The sequence below is a fragment of the Rhineura floridana genome, chromosome 6 (assembly GCF_030035675.1).
Source record: "Rhineura floridana isolate rRhiFlo1 chromosome 6, rRhiFlo1.hap2, whole genome shotgun sequence".
Classification (NCBI taxonomy): domain Eukaryota; kingdom Metazoa; phylum Chordata; class Lepidosauria; order Squamata; family Rhineuridae; genus Rhineura; species Rhineura floridana.
The window spans coordinates 31,589,542-31,616,237 of NC_084485.1; the positions used below are offsets into that span (position 1 = coordinate 31,589,542).

General features: G+C 41.8%; 1 protein-coding gene across 2 annotated transcripts in view; it reads left to right on the forward strand.

Moving 5' to 3' along the window:
• Positions 1 to 26,696, forward strand: part of PREX1 (phosphatidylinositol-3,4,5-trisphosphate dependent Rac exchange factor 1) — a 334,614-nt gene that overhangs the window by 288,569 nt on the left and 19,349 nt on the right. For both annotated transcript variants that reach the window (XM_061631360.1, XM_061631361.1), the window contains exons 24-30: positions 544 to 754; positions 4,881 to 5,157; positions 7,920 to 8,117; positions 17,856 to 17,944; positions 20,012 to 20,094; positions 22,362 to 22,452; positions 25,966 to 26,094. In XM_061631360.1, coding sequence (XP_061487344.1) covers positions 544 to 754; positions 4,881 to 5,157; positions 7,920 to 8,117; positions 17,856 to 17,944; positions 20,012 to 20,094; positions 22,362 to 22,452; positions 25,966 to 26,094 — 1,078 coding nt within the window. The remainder of the gene's footprint in view (positions 1 to 543; positions 755 to 4,880; positions 5,158 to 7,919; positions 8,118 to 17,855; positions 17,945 to 20,011; positions 20,095 to 22,361; positions 22,453 to 25,965; positions 26,095 to 26,696) is intronic.

Here is a 26,696-nt window from a genome sequence, read left to right on the forward strand (position 1 = left end):
GGATTCCAGCTTTTAAAAATGGGCTGCACACATCCAGAACCAGTTGCTCCATGCACACTCTTTTGGATCAGAGCCCCAGTTTACATTTTGCGTTATGGTTTCATCAGCTATTGCAGAGTTTGGAAATGCAACAGAGTGTTATTTCCAACAGACTTCCTGTGAAATTCTCTTTATTGAAAAATATTATATGAAATTGTCATTGCAAACAACCACTCTCAACAACCACTGATTTGCAGATCGCTATCCCACCTGAGCTATTTCCTATGTCTTTTTTTCCCTATGTCTCTCCTGAACTCTGTGAATATCTTGAAGCAAACTAAGCATAGATTTGGGTAGTTACTGAGAAAATACTTTTTCTGTGAGTAATTGGGAAAAGGGCCAAGATTAATTTTTCCTTTCATCAATGGAGATACTGATAGAAAGAAGAAAAGGGGGCGTCTCGTTTATTTCAGATTTATTTATATGTTCATAGACCCCGGGAGCAGGTAACTGGTGGATTAGTGTGTTCATACAAATGAGATAAACTTCTTTTTCTTGTCCTAGTTTGCAGATAAGTTGAAAACAAAGGTGAGCCCATCCTTCAAACAAGCCACAATGGAGCCTCACCCTCTGAGCAGTATGGATTTCTGTCCCACCAACTGCCACATTAACCTCATGGAAGTGTCGTACCCCAAAAACACTACCTCATTGGGAAGGTCATTCAGCATTCGTATCGGACGGAAGCCTTCTATTATTGGTCTTGATCCAGAACAAGGTGCTCACTAGCTTTGAGAGATTAACATGTCCTTTGGAGCATAATGATCAGTTGTCATTCAACATCAAATTCAAGAAGAAAGAGCTTCTTCTAAGATGCCAGCCCCCCTTTGAAGTTTTCATTAGAACATCTGACTCTGTCATAGGGCACGGCAAAATAGTGAGAAGGGGGGGGAATGGGATTGAGCATAGCTAACATCCGACACATGGCAACCAAATGACCTTGAGCAGATTTCCCCCTTTTTTTCTGTGTAGAAGGGATGATTTATAGAGTGAAAAAAACCTGAAAGACTTAAAGAGATCCATCACCATGCAAATATGTTACAGCAGCAAGTCTTGGCAGCTGTAAGCAGACAATTGAACAACAGTGGTCTTCCGTTGTCATCCATGCTAAAAGCAATCCTCCAGTATGTTGTTCTTTTTTTTTTTTTACATTTTATTTCCTCTTTGCCATACAAATATCAGAACAGTATAAAACAATACATAACACACAACAAAAGAAAAAAAGAAAAAGGAGCATTAATCACATTGTTGCATATAAAGAAGTCAATTTTGTGTTAATTGTCCTTTTTTAGTAATTGTTCTCTTTTCCACTTTGAGTTTTCCTATAAAGTCTTTTTAGAGTGGTCCATGTACATACACTTTTCATTCATTCATTCATACACACACATACATATACATATACACAGTCACATAACCCCATATGCAAAAAACTTAACTAAGATGCTCAAAATTTGTCTGCTGCGATTCTTGAATTTTTTCTTTTTTCTTTTTTCCTTAAATCATCTTAAGTATACAAATCAAATCTTTGTAGCAGTTTAAATGCCTGTTACAATGTACTGACATATAGCTTATACAATTAAAACATATATACATAGATAAATTTAAAAAGGGAAAATAAAATAAATGTTTCAAAACTATAATAATAATACAAATAAGAAATCAATCAATAAAAAGAGGTGGAATAGAGAGTTACTGACATTAATGTAAGCTTTAAAAAGCATAACATTTGATACATGGAACGCCATGGAGATCTTGTTGTTGTTGTTGTTATGTGCCTTCACGTCGATTACGACTTATGGCGACCCTATGAATCAGTGACCTCCAACAGCATCTGTCATGAACCACCCTGTTCAGATCTTGTAAGTTCAAGTCTGTGGCTTCCTTTATGGAATCAATCCAGCTCTTGTTTGGCCTTCCTCTTTTTCTACCTCCTTCTGTTTTTCCCAGCATTACTGTCTTTTCTAGTGAATCATGTCTTGTCATGATGTGTCCAAAGTATGATAACCTCAGTTTCATCATTTTAGCTTCTAGTGACAGTTCTGGTTTAATTTGTTCTAACACCCAATTATTTGTCTTTTTTGCAGTCCATGGTATGTGCAAAGCTTTCCTCCAGCACCACATTTCAAATGAGTTGATTTTTCTCTTATCTGCCTTTTTCACTGTCCAACTTTCACATCCATACATAGAGATCGGGAATACCATGGTCTGAATGATCCTGACTTTGGTGTTGAGTGATACATCATTGCATTTGAGGACCTTTTCTAGTTCTCTCACAGCTGCCCTCCCCAGTCCTAGCCTTCTTCTGATTTCTTGACTATTGTCTCCCTTTTGGTTAATGACTGTGCCGAGATATTGATAATCCTTGACAAGTTCAATGTGCTCATTGTCAACTTTAAAGTTACATAAATCTTCTGTTGTCATTACTTTAGTCTTTTCGACTTCAGCTGTAGTCCTGCTTTTGTGCTTTCCTCTTTAACTTTCATCAGCATTCGTTTCAAAACATTACTGCTTTCTGCTAAGAGTATGGTATCGTCTACATATCTTAAATTACTGATATTTCTCCCTCCAATTTTCACACCTCCTTCATCTTGCTCCAATCCCGCTTTCCGTATGATATGTTCTGCGTACAGATTAAACAAATAGAGTGATAAAATACACCCCGTCTCACACCCTTTCCAATGGGGAACCAATCGGTTTCTTCATATTCTATCCTTACAGTAGCCTCTTGTCCAGAGTATAGGTTGTGCATCAAGACAATCAGATGCTGTGGCACCCCCATTTCTTTTAAAGCATTCCATAGTTTTTCATGATCTACACAGTCAAAGGCTTTGCTGTAGTCTATAAAGCACAGAGTGATTTTCTTCTGAAATTCCTTGGTCCGTTCCATTATCTAACATATGTTTGCAATATGATATCTCGTGCTTCTTCCCTTTCTAAATCCAGCTTGGACATCTGGCATTTCTCACTCCATATATGGTAGGAGCCTTTGTTGTAGAATCTTGAGCATTACTTTACTTGTATGGGATGTTAAGGCAATAGTTTGATAATTACTGCATTCTCTGGGATCCCCTTTCTTTGGAATTGGGATATATATTGAACACTTCCAGCCTGTGGGTCATTGTTTAGTTTTCCATATTTCTTGACAAATTTTGTCAAAATTTGGACAGATTCAGTCTCAGTAGCTTGTAGCAACTCTATTGGTATGCCATCTGTTCCTGGTGATTTGTTTCTTCCAAGAATTTTAAGAGCAGCTTTTACCTCTCATTCTAAAATTTCTGGTTCTTCATCATATGGTTCCTCTGTGAATGAATCTGTCATCCTTGCATCTCTTTTATAGAGTTCTTCAGTGTATTGCTTCCATCTTCCTTTTATTTCTTGGTAGACAGATTTAGCACAATAAACTCCATAGACTACCTGAAGACATCCCTCCATAATTTATCTGATTATGCAAGAAGTAACTGAGATACTGGCAACAGGGAAGACCAAAGGTCTAAGTAATGGCTGTCGTTGCACCAGAATTTACAGAAACTGGCAGGCTTTAGTACAGCTGTCAGCCTCCCAATAATTCCAGATAAAATTCACAAGTAAAAATCTAGCCTTTAGTAAATTGTAAAGGATTTCTGTACCAAAGGTACTAAGATTTTCAGGGGTCTTCCGTAGTTAGCGGGGGGTGGGAGAAGTTCTTCACAATTCTCTACATCTAATTTCTTCTGATTTGTCACTTATGGCTGTGCCCTTTATTGTACAAGTCTGTGGGTTGTAGTGCTAAGTAGCCTGTTCTGTCAGTGCAAGGATTTATGCTTGCACAATAGAGCTTCCTTCCCTCTTCTCCCCCTAAATCTGTTCTGGGGGTCCCCATAACCCTTTGGAGTTGATTTGGGGAGGGCACAGGGTGTACGGGTAGGAAGGAGAGGGGGGAAAGCTTCAGCTGCACAAGTGTAAATTCTTGTACTCATGGGATGTGTGCATTGGACGCTGCACGGGTTAGATAAAGGTAAAGGTGTCCCCGCACTTGTAGTGCGAGTCGTTTCCGACTCTTGGGGTGACGTCTTGCGACGTTTACTAGGCAGACCGTATATATGGGGTGGGATTGCCAGTTCCTTCCCTGGCCTTTCTTTACCCCCCAGCATATGCCAGGTACTCATTTACCGACCACAGATGGATGGAAGGCTGAGTGGACCTCGACCCCTTTTACCAGAGATTCGACTTCCTCCTTCCGTTGGAATCGAACTCCGGCCGTGAGCAGAGCTTTCGGCCACGTTACCGCCGCTTACCACTCTGCGCCACAGGTTACATAGGAAGCTGCTTATACTGGTATTAGTCCATTAGTCCATATAGTTCAGAATTGTCTATACTGACTGGAAGTGGCTCTGTAGGGTTTCAGGCAGGGGTTTTTTCCAGCCCTATCTGGAGATGCCAGGGATTGAACCAGGAACCTTCTGCAAACACAGCATGTGTCCTACCCCTAAGCTTCATCTTTTCCCCATATACTTGGCTAGAGGGACAGTCTGACCTGGCATAAGGCAGCTTCCTATGGGGAAAAGTGCAAAAATTAATGTGTAAAACAGTCTCTTGAATCAAGCATTTCTACTGTCCCATTTTAATGAACAATGGTTGATCCTTGACATAATGCATCAAATAATCAAAAATCATCAAAATACTTTGCAGTCCTGGTCACAATTGTATTTGATTTAGTTTAACAATCAACGTGGTTAATTTTACAATAAAACACTGCTCTTCCATCCATACTTGCAAAACAGTTCAGTGAATAATATATGAAATAATTTGAAGTTGACACTTAAAATATCCACTTTTTTCTAATGAGCATTGTTCATATTTAACAGGAAGCTTAAATCCAGTCTCCTATACTCAGCATTGCATAGCCACCATGGCTGCACCATCATGGAAATGCCTGACTCTGGAAAATGGGGATCCCAACCTACATGGACAATATGATGGTTGCTATGGCCAAGAGAATGGAGGAACCACTCAGGAGGAAAGAGGTCTTGCCTTTCTGTTGAAGCAAGAGGACCGGGAGATACAGGACTCCTACTTGCAGCTCTTCAACAAACTTGATGTAGCAGTTAAGGAAATGAAACAATATGTCTCTCAGATAAATAAGTGAGTTGGTTAACATTTTGCTTTTGGAAATCATTGTGCACAGTCTTGGGTGTTGCACTAGTTTGGGGCTAAAAAAAGAAAGAGACAGAGAAGTTCTGCATTCTGATGAACAGGTGTAAGCAGTCAGGAAAATAATTCATTGTCTTTCAAGACAATCTGCGCATGCCTGTGCACCATGACTTTCTTCTACATGCAAAAGACAGAGATGACTGCAGGCAAATTTAATGGTCTCCATGGCTCCTATTTACAAAATGGGCTGTAGCTCGCTTTGAGATGTTTATCCTTTCCTGTTTTCTTCATAAAGGTTAGGCAGTAAGAACTGAACCTTTGGTTAAAGAGCTGACTAGAAAAAGATGGTTTGGAAGACAATAATGTAAAAACAACTCTCAGCATCTAGGGAGAGCATGAGATTATGGTGTGGATGTAAGTTCCCAGTGCAGATGATGGGACTGTGTTTCTTCTCCCCTCCTCCCATATCCCTGCTTTCTCTATCAGCCTTGACTAAGGTTAAAACATACATGGTCTCCAACATTAACCATGATTCGTGCTAATCAGATTCTTGGTTAACTAGCATTTGAAGCTGGTTTCCAGTCTTTGGCTAATAGTGATCCTTAGTTTTGATAAACCTTAATCATAGTTAAACCCATTAGAGGTTGCAGGGGAGAACCTACCAGATGAGAGGGGCTGGGAAGAGGGCGCATGCAGTTTTGCATCGCCTTATCAAATTTCAACTGTGTTTATTTATTCAACAACATTTATATACTGCTTGATGGCTAAAAACAAGTCATTAAAACATTTTAAAAACAATTAAAATAACAACAAACTAAAAAGATTAAAACACACTGACATCTATGTGCCTGGATAGTCTTAAGAGTACAGCAAAGGTGTCAGTAGGCAGGGAATTCCAAAGAGTGGATGCTGCCACACTAAACAGATTGATTTCTTACAAGTGCAGAATGAATTTTATGCAGCACCTGTCACAGTGCCTGTTCCATGGATTGAAGTGCTCAGGTGGGCACATATGGGGTAAGGCAGTCCCACAAGTATACTGGCCCCAAGCTGTTAAGGCCTTATAAACCAATAGTAACACATTGAGCTTGGCCCAGTAACAAATTGACAACCAGTGAAGATCCCTGAGTAGAGGTGTCTCATTCCTGTCAGCAAGCTGGCTGTAGCATTTTGCACAAACTGCAGGTTCCAGTTCAAGTGCAAGGGAAGCCCCGCATAGAGCACATGGCAGTAATCCAGTCTTGAAGTCTCCACTATTGTGGTCAAGCTCTCCTAGTCCAGGAATGATCATAGTTGTCTTACCAAGTGCAGCTGATGGCTCATCTAGTCACTGAGACTACCTGGGCCTCTAGTGACAGAGCTGGATCTAGAAGCACCCCCAGACTTGTGTTGAAACTAAGATAAGTTAAATTGTAATGTGTATATTTATTATTCTGATTTCATAGGGTGTTGAAAAACAGCTATTATTTTACTTGCTGCTCCATATGAAAATGAGGTTGGATCCAGACTTGGTAATGCTTGCGTTAGCCATGGCTAACTTGGCCCATTGATTTTCAGTGGGTTTCCTCTAAGCATGACTAAATCTGACTACAATCCATTGTGTTTACATAATTTATTTCACATAAATGAAATCTAAATGTGTTACAAGTATTTTGCAGGGAACTGGGTATAATCCTATTATTGTGTTCCTCTACTGAACTAAGATTTATATTTGGCATTCCCAACTATCATTTCTGAGGGTCCAATACAAAACCCGTACCATGCCCCCACCCCCACTCATGCATATACTATGATCACATCCTGTACAACCCATACTGGGACTTTTCTACCATGCCCTAAAATGCCTCCCCTCATGCCTTGTCAACATTTTCTTTCTTTCTTTTATTCTAATGTGTCAATATAGCTGTAAATAAACCAATTCACTTTAAAGCTTTGTTTTTCTAGTCATTTTCATTAGAAAATCATGAATGATTCCCCCAAAGTCCATTTCTCTTGCAATGTCACCCACAATAGACAAATAGCTAGGTAGCTTTAACTGTTCTTACCCCAGAGCAGAATGTCTGTAGCCTCATTTCTCCCTCATTGTATTTTGGGAAAGGGCCATAGCTCAGTGGTAGAGCATCTGCTTTTCATGCAGATGGTGCCAAGTTCAATCCCTGGCATCTCCAGGTAGGGCTGGGAGAGATTCCCTTGTCTGAAAATCTGGAGAGTTGATGTCAGTCAGTGAAAACAAAAGGGAGCTAGATGGACAGTTGGTCAGACTTGGGATAAGGCAGCTTCCTCTGTTCCTAATAGGACTATAGCCTGAGGCTCCCTGGATCTCCAGGCTTTGGTAAAGTATATCCTTCCCCCACCTCCATGCTTGGGCCCTGGGCATGCCCCCAAACTCTATATTGTAGGCTGTGTTTTATTTAGTGTCTTTCACAAATATATATCTCACTCCCCACCCCCCCAAAGATGAAATTTTGTTTTCTGGCATCTGCACTGGCCATCTTTTCTTTTCCAGGTATAATTCAAAGGAAAAAAGCTAAAGTTATAATTGAATTATAACTCAGAAAGCCCTATATGGCTTTGGCTTGATGTACCTTAGGACAGGGGTGGTGCAGGGCCTCTGATGAAATATTGAAAATAATGGGGAGCTTCACAGAACTCCAGTCTACTTTTGACCCCATGTATCTATAACAGAAGTCACACTTCTGACTCCTGGAGCCCTTGGCTTGTTTTTCTCACTATGATACCTTTTACACCTGTAGGCTTTTGTCCACCATTACTGAACCCACAGCTGCTGGTTTATGTGAGCCTCCCTCCATGGAGGAGATACCCGCTATCGTCTCAGAGGAGAGCGATACTGACAAAGTGGAGCATGGGATGAAGAAGGTTTGTTTCAAAGTATCTGAAGAGGACCAGGAAGATTCAGGACACGATACAATGAGTTACAGAGACTCATACAGGTAGGTTCAGCAAGGCTACTTTGAAGCCATTTCACTTGGATTCTGAGGAGTAAGAGGCCAACAGCCATGTATAATCAAATGAATAACCAATTGCTCAATAGAATGCTGCTGTTGAAATTTGTGATGTCAAGTGTGCTCATGTTCCTCTGGTGAATCATTTCATCTAACAGCAACTACTGCTGGGTACGTGAGTTCCTATCAATTTGGAGGTGAAACAGGACCACCCAAAAATAACCAAATAATTGTACTAGCGTAAGGATTAGCACTAAGCACAACACACTTCCCCTTCCTCCCCCTGTATGTGCCACATGCCATCCCCAAATCTGTTCCAGAGGGCTGGGGACCCCCCCCGAACGGATTTAGGGGGAGGGGAAATGTTCTGTTGGTCAAGCAGAAATCCATACACTGATGGAATCAATGACTTAGCGCTATGTTGAATACAACCCAAGGTTTTTCCCTCCTTGGGGAACTTCCTCAGTATGCAGATGTATACCTGTGAGCATATAGAGTGCTGGTGGCAGTTCAGAGAAAGAGAGAGAGATCTAAAGAACTGTCCTGTCTGAGTCGAACAGTTTATAAAAGCTGTCACAGGGAAAAGAGATTGGGGTTGGAGGGGGATGTCTGCCATGAGTCCCTGTGAAAAGAGGTTAAGAGTTGGGGGAAGGAATGTGGGCCATGAGATATAAAACATCCCCCCTGCTCTCTACAGGGATGTTTCAGGAAGAAAGAAAGAAAAAGGGACACTTTTTCCTTTCCTTTTCCAGAACTGCACCTATCCCATATAGCCATGAAAGCTCAGATTTGGGGCCAACACACTATATAGCACAGTTGGGGAAATCCGGGGGGGGGGGTTCTCTGGCTCCCCAAATTCCCCTTTCGAGAGAGGCCTGAACAGTCCTCTCTGGAGGTGGGGTGGAGAGTGGGACACCACCACAGGGCCAGTTACTGATTCATCTAAGAATATGTACTAAAGCTAGAACAGTACACTGGTTGTCTCAAGTGACTCTCCAAAAAATCCATTTTTAAAAATCTCTCTCCCATCAGAATCTATCCTCTAACCCAACCTATGAAGAAGGGTCCCCAATGCACATTTTGTAATGTCTGTAATTCACTTACTACATGCAAGGAGATGCCTTTTTAGTGGGCAAACCTCTTTATGCTATCGCTTATATAAAATTTGTTTGTTATACAAGAATTTTTGGGTCCATTCCAGAAGCTTTCATGCTGCACACAGTTGCCCATCACAAGTTGGAGGGTGAATAGAACAATGTGGGGGGCCTTGATAGAACACGCAGCCACATTGCTCCCCTTTTGTGTTTTCAAAACTCTTCATCATTACCCCTGAATAGGGCTGTATTTCTGGTAGCCACATGGGTGTCCTCCTGGGTACAGCATTCTTAACTGTTCTGCGTCATGAAGAACTGTGCACGTGTGCAAAAGCACATGGGGGGAAGTTTCTCTGTGTTTGCAAGTGTGTGAAAAATTCAACATGTGTGCATGTGCAGAGAGTAACCTTGCTCCCTCTGTCATGTCCTTTCAGCCATGACTGTTCGTGAACCACCACTTGTGCATTATATTATTCATTAATAGACAAAAAACCTTGTGGTTTAAGAATGTACGTCTAGCCCACAGATCTTTCTATCAAACTTTAAAAAGCAGGGAAATTGGGCAGCTATAGTGAATGCACCAGGGGAGCAGGAGACCTGACCTCCTTTCTGAGATATTGTACTGCCCTACAAATTTGTCAAAATGCAAACACAACTTGGGTTGGTCTTTCACAGCCCAATCCACTTCCTGTGTAGCTTGGAAGAATTTGGTAACATGTACCTCAATATGACATGAAAGAAAGAGGTTCCTTATATATTCTTTTTCAAAACCATCCATGATTTTGGGTACAATGTTTTTATATCCTAACTTGTCCCTCCTCACAGAGAGGGCATTCCATACCCCCAGACAAAGTTAGTTGCTCTTCTCATAGAATCAGAGAATAGTAGAGTTGGAAGGGGCCTATAAGGCCATAGAGTTCAACCCCCTGCTCCATGCAGGAATCCAATGTAAAGCCTACCCATCCTGCTGCCTCTTGAAGGCCTCCAGTGTTGGAGAGCCCACCACCTCCCTAGGTAATGGGTTCCATTGTGGTACCACTCACACAGTTAGGAAGGTTTTTTCTGATGTTCAGCTGAAATCTGGCTTCCTATAACTTGAGCCCATTATTCTGTGTCCTGCAGTCTGGGATGATCAAGAAGAGATCCTGGCCCTCCTCTGTATGACAAACTTTCAAGGACTTGAAGAGTGCTATCATATCTCCCTTTAGCCTTCTCAAGGCTAAACATGCCAGATTCTTTCAGTCTCACCTCATAGGGCTTTGTTTCTAATCCCCTGATCATCCTCGTTGTCCTCCTCTGAACCTTTTCCAGTTTGTTTGCATCCTTCTTAAAGTGTGCCTTCCAGAGCTGGATGCAGTTCTCAAGATGAGGCCTTTTCCATAGTCTTTCTAATCCCATTGTACCCAGCAAGCTAAAATCCAAAAGCAGTGGCAGCTTGTGGCTGCTTGTCAGTGGGGCAGTGGAATCTGCTCTGGGTTTTAATCGGAACTTTCAAGGAACTATCCAAGGTTCTGCACCTTGGGCAGCTCCTTGAAAGTTCAGACTAAAATCTGGAACAGGTTCCACTGCCCCACTGACATGGGGCAGCCACCAGCCACCGCTGTTGACAGTAGGGCATTCTTGGTGTTGGTCCAGGCCCTAATCATTGCATGTATGGTATTGATTTCAGTGTATCCAGCCCAGAGTTCGCAACAGCTTGACACAGTTTGCATGTCTGTCTGTGTTTATTACATTAATGAGATACCAGCTTATTATTTGCACAAGATTGCCCGAAACACGTTGGGCTGCAATAAAAAATTATCATTCCCAACTCTCTGCTGTTTTTGCACTTGAGGGTCTCCCTCTCTTTGGCTGGAACATTTTTGTGTGCCTCCCTCCTTGCTTTTTTGATGTCTGTCATAGGATCAATTTACAGCAGGGCCTCAGTGATCAGGCTGGTCAAGTGAGGTCAGAAGGAAGAATTTATCTCTTTATCCAGTGAAGCACAGCAGCTGAATCTTTTGTGGGATTTTCAGGAGCACAAGCCTGTTAGTTTCAGATTGGTCCTGCAGCTGTTATTTGCAGAACTGGTAATTTGTTGTCTTGTGTTTGCAAACACAGCATCCACAGAAAACACAAACTAATTGGACTTTAGAACAATGACAATGATTACGTGGATGGCAGGATCTTTGCATGACTCAGACCAGCAGCCAACAGTCTGAAGCATGTGGAAGTAGACAGAAGTAACCACAGTCCTGCTGTTTAGACAATCTCACAACTAGAGATTCCAAGCGATGCTTTTTTGGACTTTGTGGCTTTATGTCCTAAAAGGACCAATTTCTGTGACATATGTGAGAAGGATAGAACATAATAGGATGTACTGTTTTAGAAGGGTTGCCAACCAGTTAAGAGGTTTTTTCACTACCTAAATCACAGGCGTTATGAGCCTACCACACCCTTTTTCTCCAAGGGTGAAGACTGACAGGGGAAGGACAGTGGCCCCTGCCCACTTGTTCTAACCCAGGGATCCGAAGATACAAGCAACTTACCTACTCCTCAGTATTTCTGGGGCCTTATTTAGCTCCTCTGCTCCTTCAGAGGACACAAAACGAGTTAGCACCAAGACATACACATCAGGTCTTCCTCCGGTAGTCCCCCCCTCCCCACAAGACACATCAACAACATGAGGTGATTAATGGGGGGACCATTTCATGGTAGTAGTTTGAATTTGCTAAAAGGCCCCATCTGTACTATACATTTAAAGCGGTATTATGCCACTTTAAACAGTCATGGCTTCCCCCAAAGAATCCTGAGAACTGCAGTTTGTTAGGGTACTGAGAGCTGTAAGGAGCTCCAATTTCCAAAGTTCCCTCGGAAAAGGGATTGATTATTAAACCACTCTGGGAATCGGAGCTCTGTGAGGGGGATAGGAGTCTCCTAACAACTCAGCACCCTTAACAAACTACAATTCCCAGGATTCTTTGGGGCAGAGCCAACTTTCTTTTTATGAAATAGTAGTAGATTTATATTGTTCAAATAGCTCCTAACTATTGTCATCACTATGGAAATGTCTAGCAAATGCTCAACAGCTTCACTTTCTTGCTGTTATAGAAAGTCAAGGCTCTTAGAAAAATAGCTTTATATGTATATCCCAGCACATCTCATGTGGCTCCCAAATCCCACACCCACCACCCTTATTTACACCATATCCCTGTAACTCCCCTCAGAGGAGTTCTCAGGCAGCTTGGAAGCACTTTTAACAGCTCCAGTTATACGTTTCTTTCTGTTCAAGTCTTTGAACAATCTTCTCAGAAAGTTTTACCGTGGAGTGGCACTGCTTTCCCATTTTTAAATTGGTTTTGGAAATCACAGATCCCAAATATTTGTTCAAGTGTCTGGAAATCTTGGTTTAAGTCATGAGTAATCTGTTGCTTCTCGTGTCATTAAGTGAAGCATCGCACAGTGAAGCATCACATTGTGCATTATTGGTTGGTTTAGCTTTTAGCAAAGCTAAAAAGACACGAAACAAGAGTGTTGTTCTCGCTGTATAATTGAAAAAAGATAGTGTATTTTAAATAATAGTATGGCAGAAAGGAAGCAGATCCAGTAAAGATACCACAGAGATTTACAAAGACCTAATTCTATGTTCTTGTATTAACCTTTACGCAGGAAACCCATTTGCAAGTGAATATAAATAATATTAAGAGTTCATTTGGCCATGATATCTTGTTACATTTTCCTACATTCTAACCCTCAGTAGTTTCTAGAATTTCTCAAGCTCAGGAGCAGCCAGCAGGGAGGGGCATGGCCACAGACCTGGCTTCCCACCTACAGCATCACTACCATATACTAAGACAGTCCAGTTCTGGTCTCCGGACTTGATGGCCTTACAGGGCCTTTCCAACTCTACCACAGTATTCTATGATTCTATGACAGTAAGCAGGGCAGGGCAATTTGATTGCACTAAGCGGAGCCAATCTAATGCACTCACCTATGCACCAAAGCCACCCTGATGTCACCACCACCATGATCCTCCCCCCTCACCATCCAGGTACACAGTAGTGACGCCACTGCCAGAAGGTCAGGCCCAGAGCACCACCAGCCACTTCTGCTCAAGCGCCATCCATGTTTATTTCATTTCTTCTGTGATATATGCTACCCATCATTCATTCTAATATATAATAAGCAGTACATGTACGCCACTGTCCTCCTTAGGGGCAGAACTCACTTGTAAACATATATTAGGACTGGTGTGCAATGCCAGAAACTGTCCTGACTCCCAACCAGAGAAGCAGACTCAGGACTGGAAGACTGGGTTGTGCACTGAGTTTTATTCCAGAGATTAGCACAGGAACGTAGCATCAAAACATACTAGGCATGAATCAGGATACAAAACACCAGCAGGTACACTAGGCTGCGGAAGCAGCAAAGAGTTCTTGCAACAAAGCTATCACCCCAAGACACTCCAAATAAAAGAGGCGGACAGGCACTTTACTTGTGCAAGCTAAATCTTGCATTTTCCAGTCTTTGAAGGAAGGTGTCTTCTCCTGGGAGAAAAGGATAGTTTCTCAAGTTGTGGCCATCTTTTCTCTCACCTGTGTTTCCTTGGGAAAACTGTCATCTCTGTGAGAGATTTCCCCTCCTTATCTCTCTGGAATTGTCCAGCGGATACATTAAGGCCCGGCTGCTACATGAGTGAGCCCAAGATAGGTGCCAGCAATGACGGGCAACTACATTCCTCACTCTCCACTACAGGTGTGGGGGGGCTGCTGAAGCCTTCCTCAGCAGAAACGCTAACAGGACCACAGGGCTAATAGGAGTCTCAGGAAGCATTTCCCCCATGGTCTCACCAGACCCTTCTCCAACATCTGCAACCCCCCTCCCTGTTCTCCCAATCCTGCCAAATGTTCTCCGTGGGGCCCATGACACAAACATTAATTTTCCTGTTGGAGCTTGTACTGTAGCAAAACGTAGGATGCACACTTGAGGACAAATTCTGAAGATGCTTTTATTTATTTATTTAAACTAATACTGGTTTTTGTTTTTTTTAGGTTGTATAACCCCTTGTGATACTTTATGTGAAAGTGCGGTTTATAAATATTTAAGCAAATAAACAAAATATTTGCATGCCACTTTATATTAAAAAAACTTAAACAGTGTGCAGCATCCAATTATAAAGCATAACAAAGACAATAAATCAGTTTTTTTTAATGCTTTGACATATCATCCTGCTTGGTAGTAGCAGGGAAACGAAAGGAAGATCTCAATTAAAATTATATTTCCTGTTGCAATGATTCAAGCACTAGCAGGATGGTAGCTCTTTCCCCCATACTGGACATTCTAATCTGTATGGAGTAGCATTTACCTGACCAGGGATCCCTTCCTCTTAAACATGTAATTTAGAGGTGTTCGTTTCCACATGCTCATAGGTGTGTGTTAACTGTATATGTGAACTGGCCTTAGGATTGCTGTGAGCATAGTGGTTTAGGTGGATTGAGTATTTCCCCTGTATTTTTGGTAAGGAAAACTGAGTTTTGTGTGAGGCAGAGCTCAGCATGGTGGCTGACCACAGAAAGCTACTGAGCAGTACCCAGAAATTGTCAAATGCCTATGGTAGTGTATAGAAAATCCCCAGCATGTTTTGCAACCTGCGCATTAAAGAAAATAGGCCATGGCAATTCAGTTGGAAAGCCTGTTTCCTTTCTAAATTTAAACCACTACCATCATGAACTTAAGATTGCTAGTCACAGGAATTAGCAGCATTTATTTCCTCTAAATGCTGAGCACTAAACAAGTAACAAAGCACATTTTTCATGCTTTAAAGCCTCAGTTTTGGTACCATAGGAAAAGTATTGGTGGGTGGTAGGCTAATCTCTTGCTGGCAATGTATCTTCATATTTAAAAAAAACCCACTTATTCCCTGTGGAATATGTTTCAGTGCAGCAGAAATAATTTTATGCAGTTTTTCATATGACTTCTATTGCATTGTGTTTTGTTTAATAGGTTCTCTAATTGAGCCTAATCTATCCTGCATGGCATAGTGAGATCAAAGGCAGATTCCCAGTGGGGCTGTCGCTTGTTTCAGAATTTAAATGAAAGATGAGAGAGATTGTTCCTTCTTATCTCTTTTAGACTCAGACAATTAAGCATACATAACATATACATATTAGACCTTCCGTGGTGCAGAGTGGTAAGCGGTGGTAACACAGCCGAAGCTCTGCTCACGGCCGGAGTTTGATTCCAACGGAAGGAGGAAGTCAAATCTCCGGTAAAAGGGGTCGAGGTCCACTCAGCCTTCCATCCATCCGTGGTCGGTAAAATGAGTACCTGGCATATGCTGGGGGTGGGTAAAGAAAGGCCGGGGAAGGAACTGGCAATCCCACCCCATATATATGGTCTGCCTAGTAAACGTCGCAAGACGTCACCCTAAGAGTTGGAAACGACTCACACTATAAGTGCGGGGACACCTTTACCTTTTTTTTAACATATTATAATAGCAATTCAAGAAGGAATCAAATGTGTTTTGATAGTTTCTGGTCAGAAAATGGATGATATGGAGCTTACAAGAATGAGTATAGCACAGCTAAGAGGATTCTTTGTTGGTGTTAGTCATGCTTTGTTGCAAGACATCTGATTCAAACCATCACTTTACCTTTCATAGGAATTTGTCTCTTCCCAGCATTTCTAAATGTGGTGTAGTATATCCCTTTCAGAAATTAAGAGAAATAGATACCTTTGAGAACAATGTATATACTGCTGGCTGAAGTCAATTTGAGAGTTTTTTCCTCCTTTCCATTTGCCATTTTAATTGAAATTAACAACTCTCCCTAATCCTGCACTTTTCAATGTATATTATTATTTGTGTTGTTATTGTGCCATCAATAGATGTGGCAACTTACAGATTTATACAGGCAAAAATCGGCATGTCCTTGTGTCCAAGGAGAGTGGAAGTTTTCGTAAGAGTCCCTTCTGTAAGGAGACCCATGTGGTAGCCCAAAGTATAGCATTCTGGACTTGAATCCCAGACATGTGAATTCAAGTATCTCCTTAGTTATGGATGTGTAGTCCCTCATGCCCCCATTTCCCATTTGTAATATGGGAACAACAGAGGCCTACCTTATAAGGTAATTTTGAGCAGATTTTAAAAGTAAGATTGCAGTGCACATTCAAATAGCGCTGCATAATTTATATCCCATTCAAAGAAGGTGCTTCCAGTCCCACATGATTAGTTAAAGTGGATATGGAACTTCAGAACCAGAGACAGGATATGGCCCCCCAGGCCTCTGTATCTAGCCCTTGAGACTCTCCACAATTAAACTCCTTCTTACCAGGCCACACTGCTCAGTGATCCTGTGTCTCACCCTCCTTGAGTGTTTTTGCCCAGTTTGAATGTGTCCTTGCACTCTGATAATGCCTCTTGCTTGCCTCGATGGAAGACAGAAAGGCCTGTGTGAGTGTGTGTAGAAATTAACCTACTGCACAAAGGTAATATTTACCTGATTGCTCCATTCATTTTTGCTTCTGGCCCTGCCCACCACTGGCATGTGACACCCCCCACTCCAAGAAGGTTGCCCAGAAGGGAATAAAAAAATTCCTCACCTCTGTATTAAAAGTTCCAACTTCTGCCTGTGCAACGTTCACTAGACTTCAGCCTTTCCAGGTTTATCCTTAAATATCGAGCTGGATCACATGTAATGCAAAGCCAAATCATGGCTTAGTGCAAATGCGCTAAGAGTTTAAGGAGAGGAGATAGGCTTGTACCCTGCTCCTACTGCTGTTGTGAGCTAAGCCATAGTTTAGCTTAGCCTGTTGTCCGAACCTGGCTCATGGTTTGTCTTGCTTCAGACAAGCTTAACCTAAGATAGAACAAACCTTGGTTACAGTTTGTGGTTTGTCTGGAGCAAGGCAAACCATGAGCTCAGGTTTGGATGGCACACTAAGCCAAGCTCTGGCTTAGCTCACAGCAGAGTAGCAGCAGCAGGACCAAAAGAAAGTGGCCGCGAGTTCCTCTCCAGAAGCCCTCATGCTTGCGCGTTCACTCTAAACTATAATTTGGCTTAGCTTTATGTGCAAACCAGTTCATTGTGTTAAATATCCATGGAAGGCAATTCCACAGTTTTTCCTAGCCAACTTGTGCCAGTATTTCTTACATACTGTATAGGGTTTGTTAGTGATAGTCTGGTGTTAATTCAGTATAAAGTTCCAGCAATAGTTCTGAGTATGCTGGAGTCAGTTGTAGGAAAGGGAGGAACTGAGGCTCAGAGATGACATACCTGAGCTCATGGAGAATCAACTAAATTTGGGTTAAATTTTGAACTTCTAACCCTCTTCTAGTCCCTGTATCATCTTTAGTCACCGACATGAACTCTGATAGCAAAGAGTAATGCTCCAGTTCTTCAGTCCATCTTCATCAGTGAAAGATGAAGTATCCTAGGACAAAGTTCAAAAGTTTACTGTCACTAAAGGATGGTATCCTCTTACTGTGTTGAGTTAGGAGAGCCATTGTCCACTGTAAACCACATTAAACCCTTGGAAAATTGGCAGGAAAGAAATCAAATAATTCCCTTCAAAAACTTTTCAAAGGTGCTAACTGTGCATAGCTGAAGTTCTACATAAGGAGAGTTTCTTAGTATTTACACCTTTTGTCTTCCAGTGAATGTAACAGTAACAGGGACTCGGTGCTTTCCTACACCAGCGTGCGGAGTAACAGCTCTTACTTGGGCAGTGATGAGATGGGATCAGGTGAGTGAAATGTTGTGCTTCCATAAATAGGCATTAATAAAGAAGGGTTCAACAGCTGGTGGACCATAAGCCAATGGTCCTGTAGATGCCTGCCTGTTATTCAGCTGCGCTCACCTGTGTTTTATTTAGTGCTTCCGTTGCAGCCAAAATCAGTTGGGTCATCCTGCCCATGTTGGTTCTTCTAGCACCTTCCATTCTACTTTCCTCATCCCCTCAGACTGATACAAGGAGCATGGTTGGTTACAACCTAAACTAGATGTTGTTGTTGTTTTTAATTAAATTTCTATCCCACCCTTCCTCCCAAAGGAGCCAGTGTGGCAAACAACAAAGCAGAAAAAACAATGCAGTTAAAAATAAAATGTATTTAAAAACAATTAAGATCATCTAAAAACATTTTAAAACATTAAGAACATCTAAAAGCATTTAAGCATAAAAACATAGATGAATGTATTGTTACCCTGATAGTTTTTTAAATACATACAAACAAACAAGAACTTCTGAAATAAAAACGCGGACAATCAGGATTGAGAAGTGGAGAAGGAACTACACCTTTTCCCCTGGATACTATTTTCCTACCACAAATTCCCTCTCCCCCCCCCCACACACACATACACACTAGAGCATGTTTTTTCTCCTTGTGAGGTTTCAAGGTGCTTAGAAGGGGACAATTTAGAATAGAAAAGTAGCTGGTGGGGAAAGGGTTAGGCATCCTTGCACTCCACCACTTTCCAATCCTGATTGGGAAAATGTTACACATCTAAATGTAGTATTTAATTTGTTTCTTTTACTTTACCTTACTTCTGAAACAGGTGTCGTGTTCTGATCAGGGTTTTTCACTCTGGCTGCTAAGAAAGCATAGTATGTGTGAAGATGAATGGTGCTACTCCAAGGTGGAGGAAAAAGATCCACCCATTACTCCAGTGCTCAAACTTCGATTAGCCTGCCAGTCAATCTAGATTTTGCCAAATATAATTGAAACAAATGGCGAATTCCTTCAAGCTCATCCATTAACCCACCGTTAAATACTCTGGGCTGTACTCGTTTGAGCATTAATTGTGATATTAATTGCTATATAGAAGTGAACAATCAGACATATCTTTAGACCAGTTTAGGATATGGTGTAATTGCAGCTCCATCCAGAATGTTTCATTCATTCATTCATTCATTCATTCATTTATATCCCGCCCTTCCTCTCGGAAGCAGCCCAGCAGCAGAATTGTTGCATCAGAATTGTAAGGGGGTATACTGGTATAAATGGTTAGAATCAGACATCAAACCCAACACTTGAGTATAAAGTTTTGGTCATACTGCTTTGTGTTCCATTGTTCACTTGATTCAACATTTTGTCAAAGGGCTTGTTCTTATACGCAGTTCTGCTGGTTTTAGTAAACTATCATCAAGTTTAACCTTTTTTTATTTAAAACATTTGTATGCCACTTTTCCAGAAGCTCAAGTGGCTATTAAAAAAAACACTACATAAAGCAGAACAATAATACACTAAATAATATAGTAAAAGCAGAACAATAATACACTAAATAATATAATAACATGGTGCTTTTCCTCAATGGGCCAGTTGCTGCTTTGGACAGGGTGAGGGATTTATACTGGGGAAAAAGTTCTGGAGATGAAGGGTGTAATGCTTGTGCCTTTTCCCTGATGCTATTTTGAGTCCCTGTAGCTATGTTGAACACACAGGAGGAGATCCAGCAGTGGATCTCCCAGCATCTCATCTAGTTTAGCCCTAAAACAGGATAGAAATGGAACAAAAATGTCTTCCTAAGATTTCCTTTTGGTAAGATGGTCTCCTGTTGGCCCATCTTAGGAATTGTGTTTAGGAAAAGATTGTGCCGGACTGCTCAGTGAACAGCGGGGAATTCATGGAAGTATCTTCACCTTGGAATATGATCAATGACCAGAGGAGTGGAGGGAACAGAAGGAAAAGCAGAGAGATGAGCACAGTGGATTAAAACCAGAAGAAGATATATGATCAAATCTAAAGATAGACATTTGCTTCTAATGTTCTTTCTGTTGAAAACAAACCCAGACTTTTATTATTTTCATCATTAGGTGATGAACTTCCCAATGACATCAGGATACCTTCAGACAAACAAGACAAACTACATGGCTGCCTCGAGCACCTTTTTAACCAGGTGAGTGACATGAGGGCTCTGTCACTTTGCCATACTCTCCTGGGGTACACCCTCTTCCGTGAACTTGGTAACCAGGGTTGTTGAGGAGGAACTGGAGACTATGTTCAGGACATACTCTGCAATGGAGGTCTACAGAATGTAGATATTCTTTTGCTCATTCATTTGGTTGCCAACAAGATAATCTTGAGTGCCTCTGCGATCTTATAGTCAGACCATGAAGGTGATGGTTGTCTTCAGCTGTTCATCCCCAGCACTTGGTGTTCAAGGATAAACTCCCTCTTATCAAGGAGGCGGACCAACCAATGCTACATGTATTTGCCTAATCCTCTTTTAAAACCAGTTAAGCTAGTGGTCTTTACTTGCCCATTTCCGCCAAGCCCAAGCAGTCCAGCAGGATGCAAGCAGCAAAAACAAGTTATAGGCAAGGAAGCCTGAACCAACAGGGTTGCTGTCCATCAGAGCATGAGCAGCAGGAGTTGGGGTTGCAGACCTAGGCAACAGGGAGCTGGCATTGAGCTGTTCCACCAGCAACTCTCAGGCAGTGATTGGTGGCTTTATAGTAGCCAAGGAGGCCCTACTTTTTCCTTGAGCTCAGTGGGGCCATGATTCAAACCAAGTCCTGGTGCTTCCCTCCTCCTTAGGATGCTTTTACTGTCTTCGGTTATGGACTTTGGCATGGGTGGACCTCGCTACCTCTGGTCCTGAGGTACTTATTTCATTTTATGTATTCATTTAAAATATTTTTATTTCCCCTTTAAGGGGGGAAAAGACTTAAAATTACAATCCAATACAGTACACAATAATGTCATTAAAGGCCAGTAAAAATAAACTAATCAACAACCTGCCACCCAAATCCAAATAACTGCAACAAACACCATCAGCAGAATACACAGCTCAAGAAAAAAAACTAGTGGGCTCCCAGGACTTTTGTAAACACCTATCAGAGCTCAGCTAGGAAAGCATTCCAGACATGTTGGGACACTGCCAAAAACGAGAGTCTGGAGCTGGGTGTATCAGGAGGCTTTGGATACCATGTTGTTGTAGCTTCCTTGGGTGTGGCCGTGTTGGAGAAATCTCCTTGGGCTTTCTCTTAAGGGGTGCTGACTCCTTGTGGCCCTAGTCTGCATTGGGACCCCAGTAGGGGTCTGCTTCTGCTTTTCTGACGACATCTCAGTTTTGGGTCCGGGAACAGATGAGTTGTGACATCCCTTGTATTTAATTAAATGTTTGTACTGTAGTAATTCGGTGAGAGCCAGTGTGGTATAGTGGTTAAGGTGTTAGACTATGACCTGGGAGACCAGGGTTTGAATCCTCACACAGCCATGAAGCTCGCTGGGTGACCTTGGGCCAGTCACTGCCTCTCAGCTTCAGAGGAAGGCAATGGTAAACCCCCTCTGAATACCGCTTACCATGAAAATCCTATTCATAGGGTCGCCATAAGTTGGGATCGACTTGAAGGCAGTCCATTTCCATTTCCACTGTAGTAAGATTGCTTTAATATTTATGAATGTTGTATTATGGTTATTACTGAATTATTATTGAATTGTCAAATTTCCCCCTTTACATATTAATTAAAATGTTATTGACTTGTCATTGTAGCACTTTTATTGTTAGATAATTTTACATTTTTTGTTTGTTTCATATTACTGCATTTGCTTTGGTTATTTCATTGTTAGCCGCTTTGTGGTTCCTTTCGGAAGGAAAAGTATAGTATAAACATTGAACTGAACTGAAATCACCACTTCTTGTAGTAGGACTTTCATAAGCTAATCACTCAGAACACTCTGCAGCTGTTTGGTTCCTTCTGACATGATAGCTCTAGGCTTGCCTTTGGGATTATAATATCTCTTAATAACTGCTAATCTTCTGCTAGTGATTCATGTCCTATTACTATCCCATATTCCATGATTAACAGTGTTGAGAGTAACACAGTTCCTCCCTCAGCTGCCTCATTTGCAGACCTCTCACACTTTAAAAACTTTTATTTGCTGGCAAAAGCCATTTCCTTTTTGTTGCTTCATTACATGAAGGCAACATTCAACTCAGCTGAATGGGTTGCATGCAGCACCACTCCTGCTCAGAGTTAGATCCATTGAAATTAATACGGTCATGAATAACATCGGCCCATTGATTTCAGTGGATCTACTCTGAGTAGGACTCAGGAGTATGCAACCCAATATCTTTATTTTACAGCACATAATTTTATGTGCACAGAAAATTATGTCCCTGGAGAATTTTCAAAACTGACTAAATGTGCTCCTTTGCAGGTGGATGCTATCAATGCCCTTCTCAAAGGACCAGTAATAAGCAAGGCTTTTGAAGAAACGAAACATTTTCCAATGGACCACAGTTTGCAAGGTAAATTTGCAGAACATCATGTGCCCAGGAGAATCTGCTTTTCTCAGAACTTAATTACTAGGTCCATATGTAACTCGGTATCCAGCTGTGGTTAAAAGATTGGAAGTGTTCCTCAGGCTAACCTGCTTCTTTCTCTTGCCTCCCCACTCCTTTCCTCTGATTTGATTTCCTCTGATCTGAAAGGGAAGACACTCCTCCCTTTCTGAAGCTATCCATGGTGCTAAGTTACCATTGTTAATATTAACCATGATTAGCTTTAATCAATTTGCCAAGCCACTTCAAAGTCCTGTTGAAAACTGCAGTTTAAAGCTGACCATGGTTAGCATTCACAATAGTCCAGCTGTAATGCTATGCCATGGTTAGTTCCAAATAGGGAACGGGGAGAACAGCATGCTTCCAGTTACCTAACCATGTCTAGGATGTTACGAATGTTGCATCTGCATAGTCAACAAGCCTGAAAATTATGGGCAGGATTTTCATAAGTCTATATACACTGCTGTTTCCCTGAGTAAAATTGATAAGATCCACTGGGGAAAAAACCAGTAAATACTACAACATTCTGGCTGTCATTTGGCACAACAGAAGTAGTCAGTTGTAAGCATTATGACATTTTCGGAGATGTTGCATGAAAGATCAGATACAGCTGCACATTTTAGGCCATTGTTTAGCATTTTGGGAAAGAGCTCCCCTCTCCAGTGTGTGCCAGAGGAAGAGATTGGCAGCATCCATTTCCTGGTTTGAACAAACTGCAGTTTGTTGTTATGTCTGAACTAGGAATTATGCTTAGTTTATATTAAGGGTTATTAAAGCAAGCCAGGATCAGAAATGACTGTTTGAACCATGCTTTCAACCAACCACAGTATGTGCTTATTAGACGTAACAACAAATCACACAGTTTAAACCCAGAGGTACATGCTTCCAATCTCCTCCTTTGGCATGCAGCAGAAAAGGAGAAGGGAATTCTTGAGCCCAAGGCTCAAACAGACTCACTTCCTCAATGCAACTACTATGGTTTAGCACCACATTCAAATCTGGCTGGTGACTTCTGAAAACCTGACACATAATATTTGTGCTCACTATATTCTAAGAAACGCCATTTTTTCTCAAGATAAAGAGCTTAACATATTACAGCAATACAGTTCAATGTGTATTTGTGCGCACTCTCCCATCTGAGGCCAGTTTAAAAGATTGAAGGCCCTATTCTGAAAGACATGGCACTCAAACCATATTTGAGAGTTCTTGTTTCTTTGCCCATTGAGCCAGCTTTCTCTTCTGTGAGCCGTCATATTCGAAAGTGCACACAAACACACACACATTACGTCTCTCACCCCACACACCTGTCCATCTTGCTATGCTCTGGAAACAATCTTCAGAACATTCTTCATGCTATACAAGCTACTAGTTTTTTCTACATCAGGGGACAAAGTGGAAAACCAAGGGGTTAAGAACATAAGAACATAAGAAGAGCCTGCTGGATCAGGCCAGTGGCCCATCTAGTCCAGCATCCTGTTCTCACAGTGGCCAACCAGGTGCCTGGGGGAAGCCTGCAAGCAGGACCCGAGTGCAAGAACACTCTCCCTTCCTGAGGCTTCCGGCAACTGGTTTTCAGAAGCATGCTGCCTCTGACTAGGGTGGCACAGCACAGCCATCACGGCTAGTAGCCACTGATAGCCCTGTCCTCCATGAACTTGTCTAATCTTATTTTAAAGCCATCCAAGCTGGTGGCCATTACCGCATCTTGTGGGAGCAAATTCCATAGTTTAACTATGCGCTGAGTAAAGAAATACTTCCTTTTGTCTGTCCTGAATCTTCCAACATTCAGCTTCTTTGAATGTCCACGAGTTCTAGTATTATGAGAGAGGGAGAAGAACTTTTCTCTATCCACTTTCTCAATGCCATGCATAATTTTATACACTTCTATCATGTCTCCTCTGACCCGCCTTTTCTCTAAACTAAAAAGCCCCAAATGCTGCAACCTTTCCTCGTAAGGGAGTCGCTCCATCCCCTTGACCAAGTGTGAGAGGTCTGCAAATGAGGCAGCTGAGGGAGGAACTGTGTTACTCTCAACACTGTTAATCATGGAATATGGGATAGTAATAGGACATGAATCACTAGCAGAAGATTAGCAGTTATTAAGAGATATTATAATCCCAAAGGTTGCAGCATTTGGGGCTTTTTAGTTTAGAGAAAAGGCGGGTCAGAGGAGACATGATAGAAGTGTATAAAATTATGCATGGCATTGAGAAAGTGGATAGAGAAAAGTTCTTCTCCCTCTCTCATAATACTAGAACTCGTGGACATTCAAAGAAGCTGAATGTTGGAAGATTCAGGACAGACAAAAGGAAGTATTTCTTTACTCAGCGCATAGTTAAACTATGGAATTTGCTCCCACAAGATGCGGTAATGGCCACCAGCTTGGATGGCTTTAAAAGAAGATTAGACAAATTCATGGAGGACAGGGCTATCAATGGCTACTAGCCATGATGGCTGTGCTCTGCCACCCTAGTCAGAGGCAGCATGCTTCTGAAAACCAGTTGCCGGAAGCCTCAGGAGGGGAGAGTGTTCTTGCACTCGGGTCCTGCTTGCGGGCTTCCCCCAGGCACCTGATTGGCCACTGTGAGAACAGGATGCTGGACTAGATGGGCCACTGGCCTGATCCAGCAGGCTCTTCTTATGTTCTTATGTTCTTAACATGATGGTGTCATCCAGTATGTGCAGATAGGCTGGGAGCACTGCTCACTGCTGCAGTCTGTCCTTCATCTGTTGAGTAGTGGATAGCAGGCATCAGTCAGGTGGGCCCATGATAGTGCCAGGCTAGAACAGCTTACCCAGCCACCATCACCAACCTTGAGTCAGGGCTGTTTACTCGGCTGCATTTTCTGCTTTCCCTCATGCATTCTGTCTCTGCAACACACGCAAACAACATTTCCTGATTATGTGCTGCATTTCCTTTGCCTCTTGGAATCTTAATTCTTCTGTTTATCTTTGCTGTAGTTCATATGCTGTGGTTAGAATTTTCTTTTTTTTCCCCTTTCTTAAACATACATTTGGTTTGATCTAGAACAAGGACGTTTTCTTTTATTTCTTTCCACAGACAGCACATAGATGATTGCACTAATATCCTGAAAGACTTTTTTCACCTGAGTGGTTCTGATGTAGTTTTTATAAATTTGGGGCATTTTGCAGACTCTGAACACAACATCCAAACAATAAGCAAGCTGATGGAACTTCATTTTATTTAAATGTATTTGATTCATTGCTGCTACTTGCCTTGAACAGTACTGGTAGGAAGGCAGGAAACAAATTTAACAACCCAACAATTAAATGTTTGTATTCTTAAGTTGCACTTAGTTTTGCTGCTCAATATAGACTGTCAGTTACATTTTAATTTTTCAGCAGAGCCAGCCTTTCACAGAGGGCTTGACTGGAATTAACACAGTATGCAGGCACTTCCTGTTTTGAACTACTCTAGCATTGCTCAATTGCCTGTGCTAAAGTGTATTTCTTCTGCAGAATTTAAGCAAAAAGAAGAAACCACAATTCGGAGCAGAAACAAGATTCAAATCAGCATCCAGGAAGATCCCTGGAACCTTCCACACTGCATCAAGAATCTTGTGGAGACCATTCAGAAATACGTGGAAGGTCTGTGAAGGGGGAAGCTGGTGGAAAGCTCTTTGACCTGTTTTCGTATTATGAAGAAATTAGTAAAGAGACTGGCCAGAAGGGTGGAGTATCAGGGTAAAAAATGATGTTGACTACAGTTGATGCTAAATTCCCCTTAAACTGGAATTTGGTAGCAGGTTTGGGGTGCGTTTAACAGATGGAGACTTCTAACAGATGCCATTTTTGCCATATAGGCAGTGTGGGAATAAATCCTATGTGCTTCCGTGTATGAAAACTGCACTCCCCATGATGCAACTTTGTATACAGCATGTAGGAGCATGAACATCCATGTTCTATCTATATAGAGTTAAGCCTGGGCAGCACAAATCAGGCCCTCTTTGCTACCCAGACAACTCTTTGACAGATGCGCTCTGTGTGTGACATTAAGTGTTAGTGTAGGATTTGTTCTGTGCATACCCCACAAGGCACCAGCACCAACTAATAGTGACATGATGTCAGGCCATGTTTATACCTAGAGGGTTCTGAATAGGTGCATCTATCAGCCCATCACTCCTTCCCTTGTCAAATTTCACCCATTTTTCCATTGGAATATGCTGCTTAAACTGCTTAAGCTTGGCTGG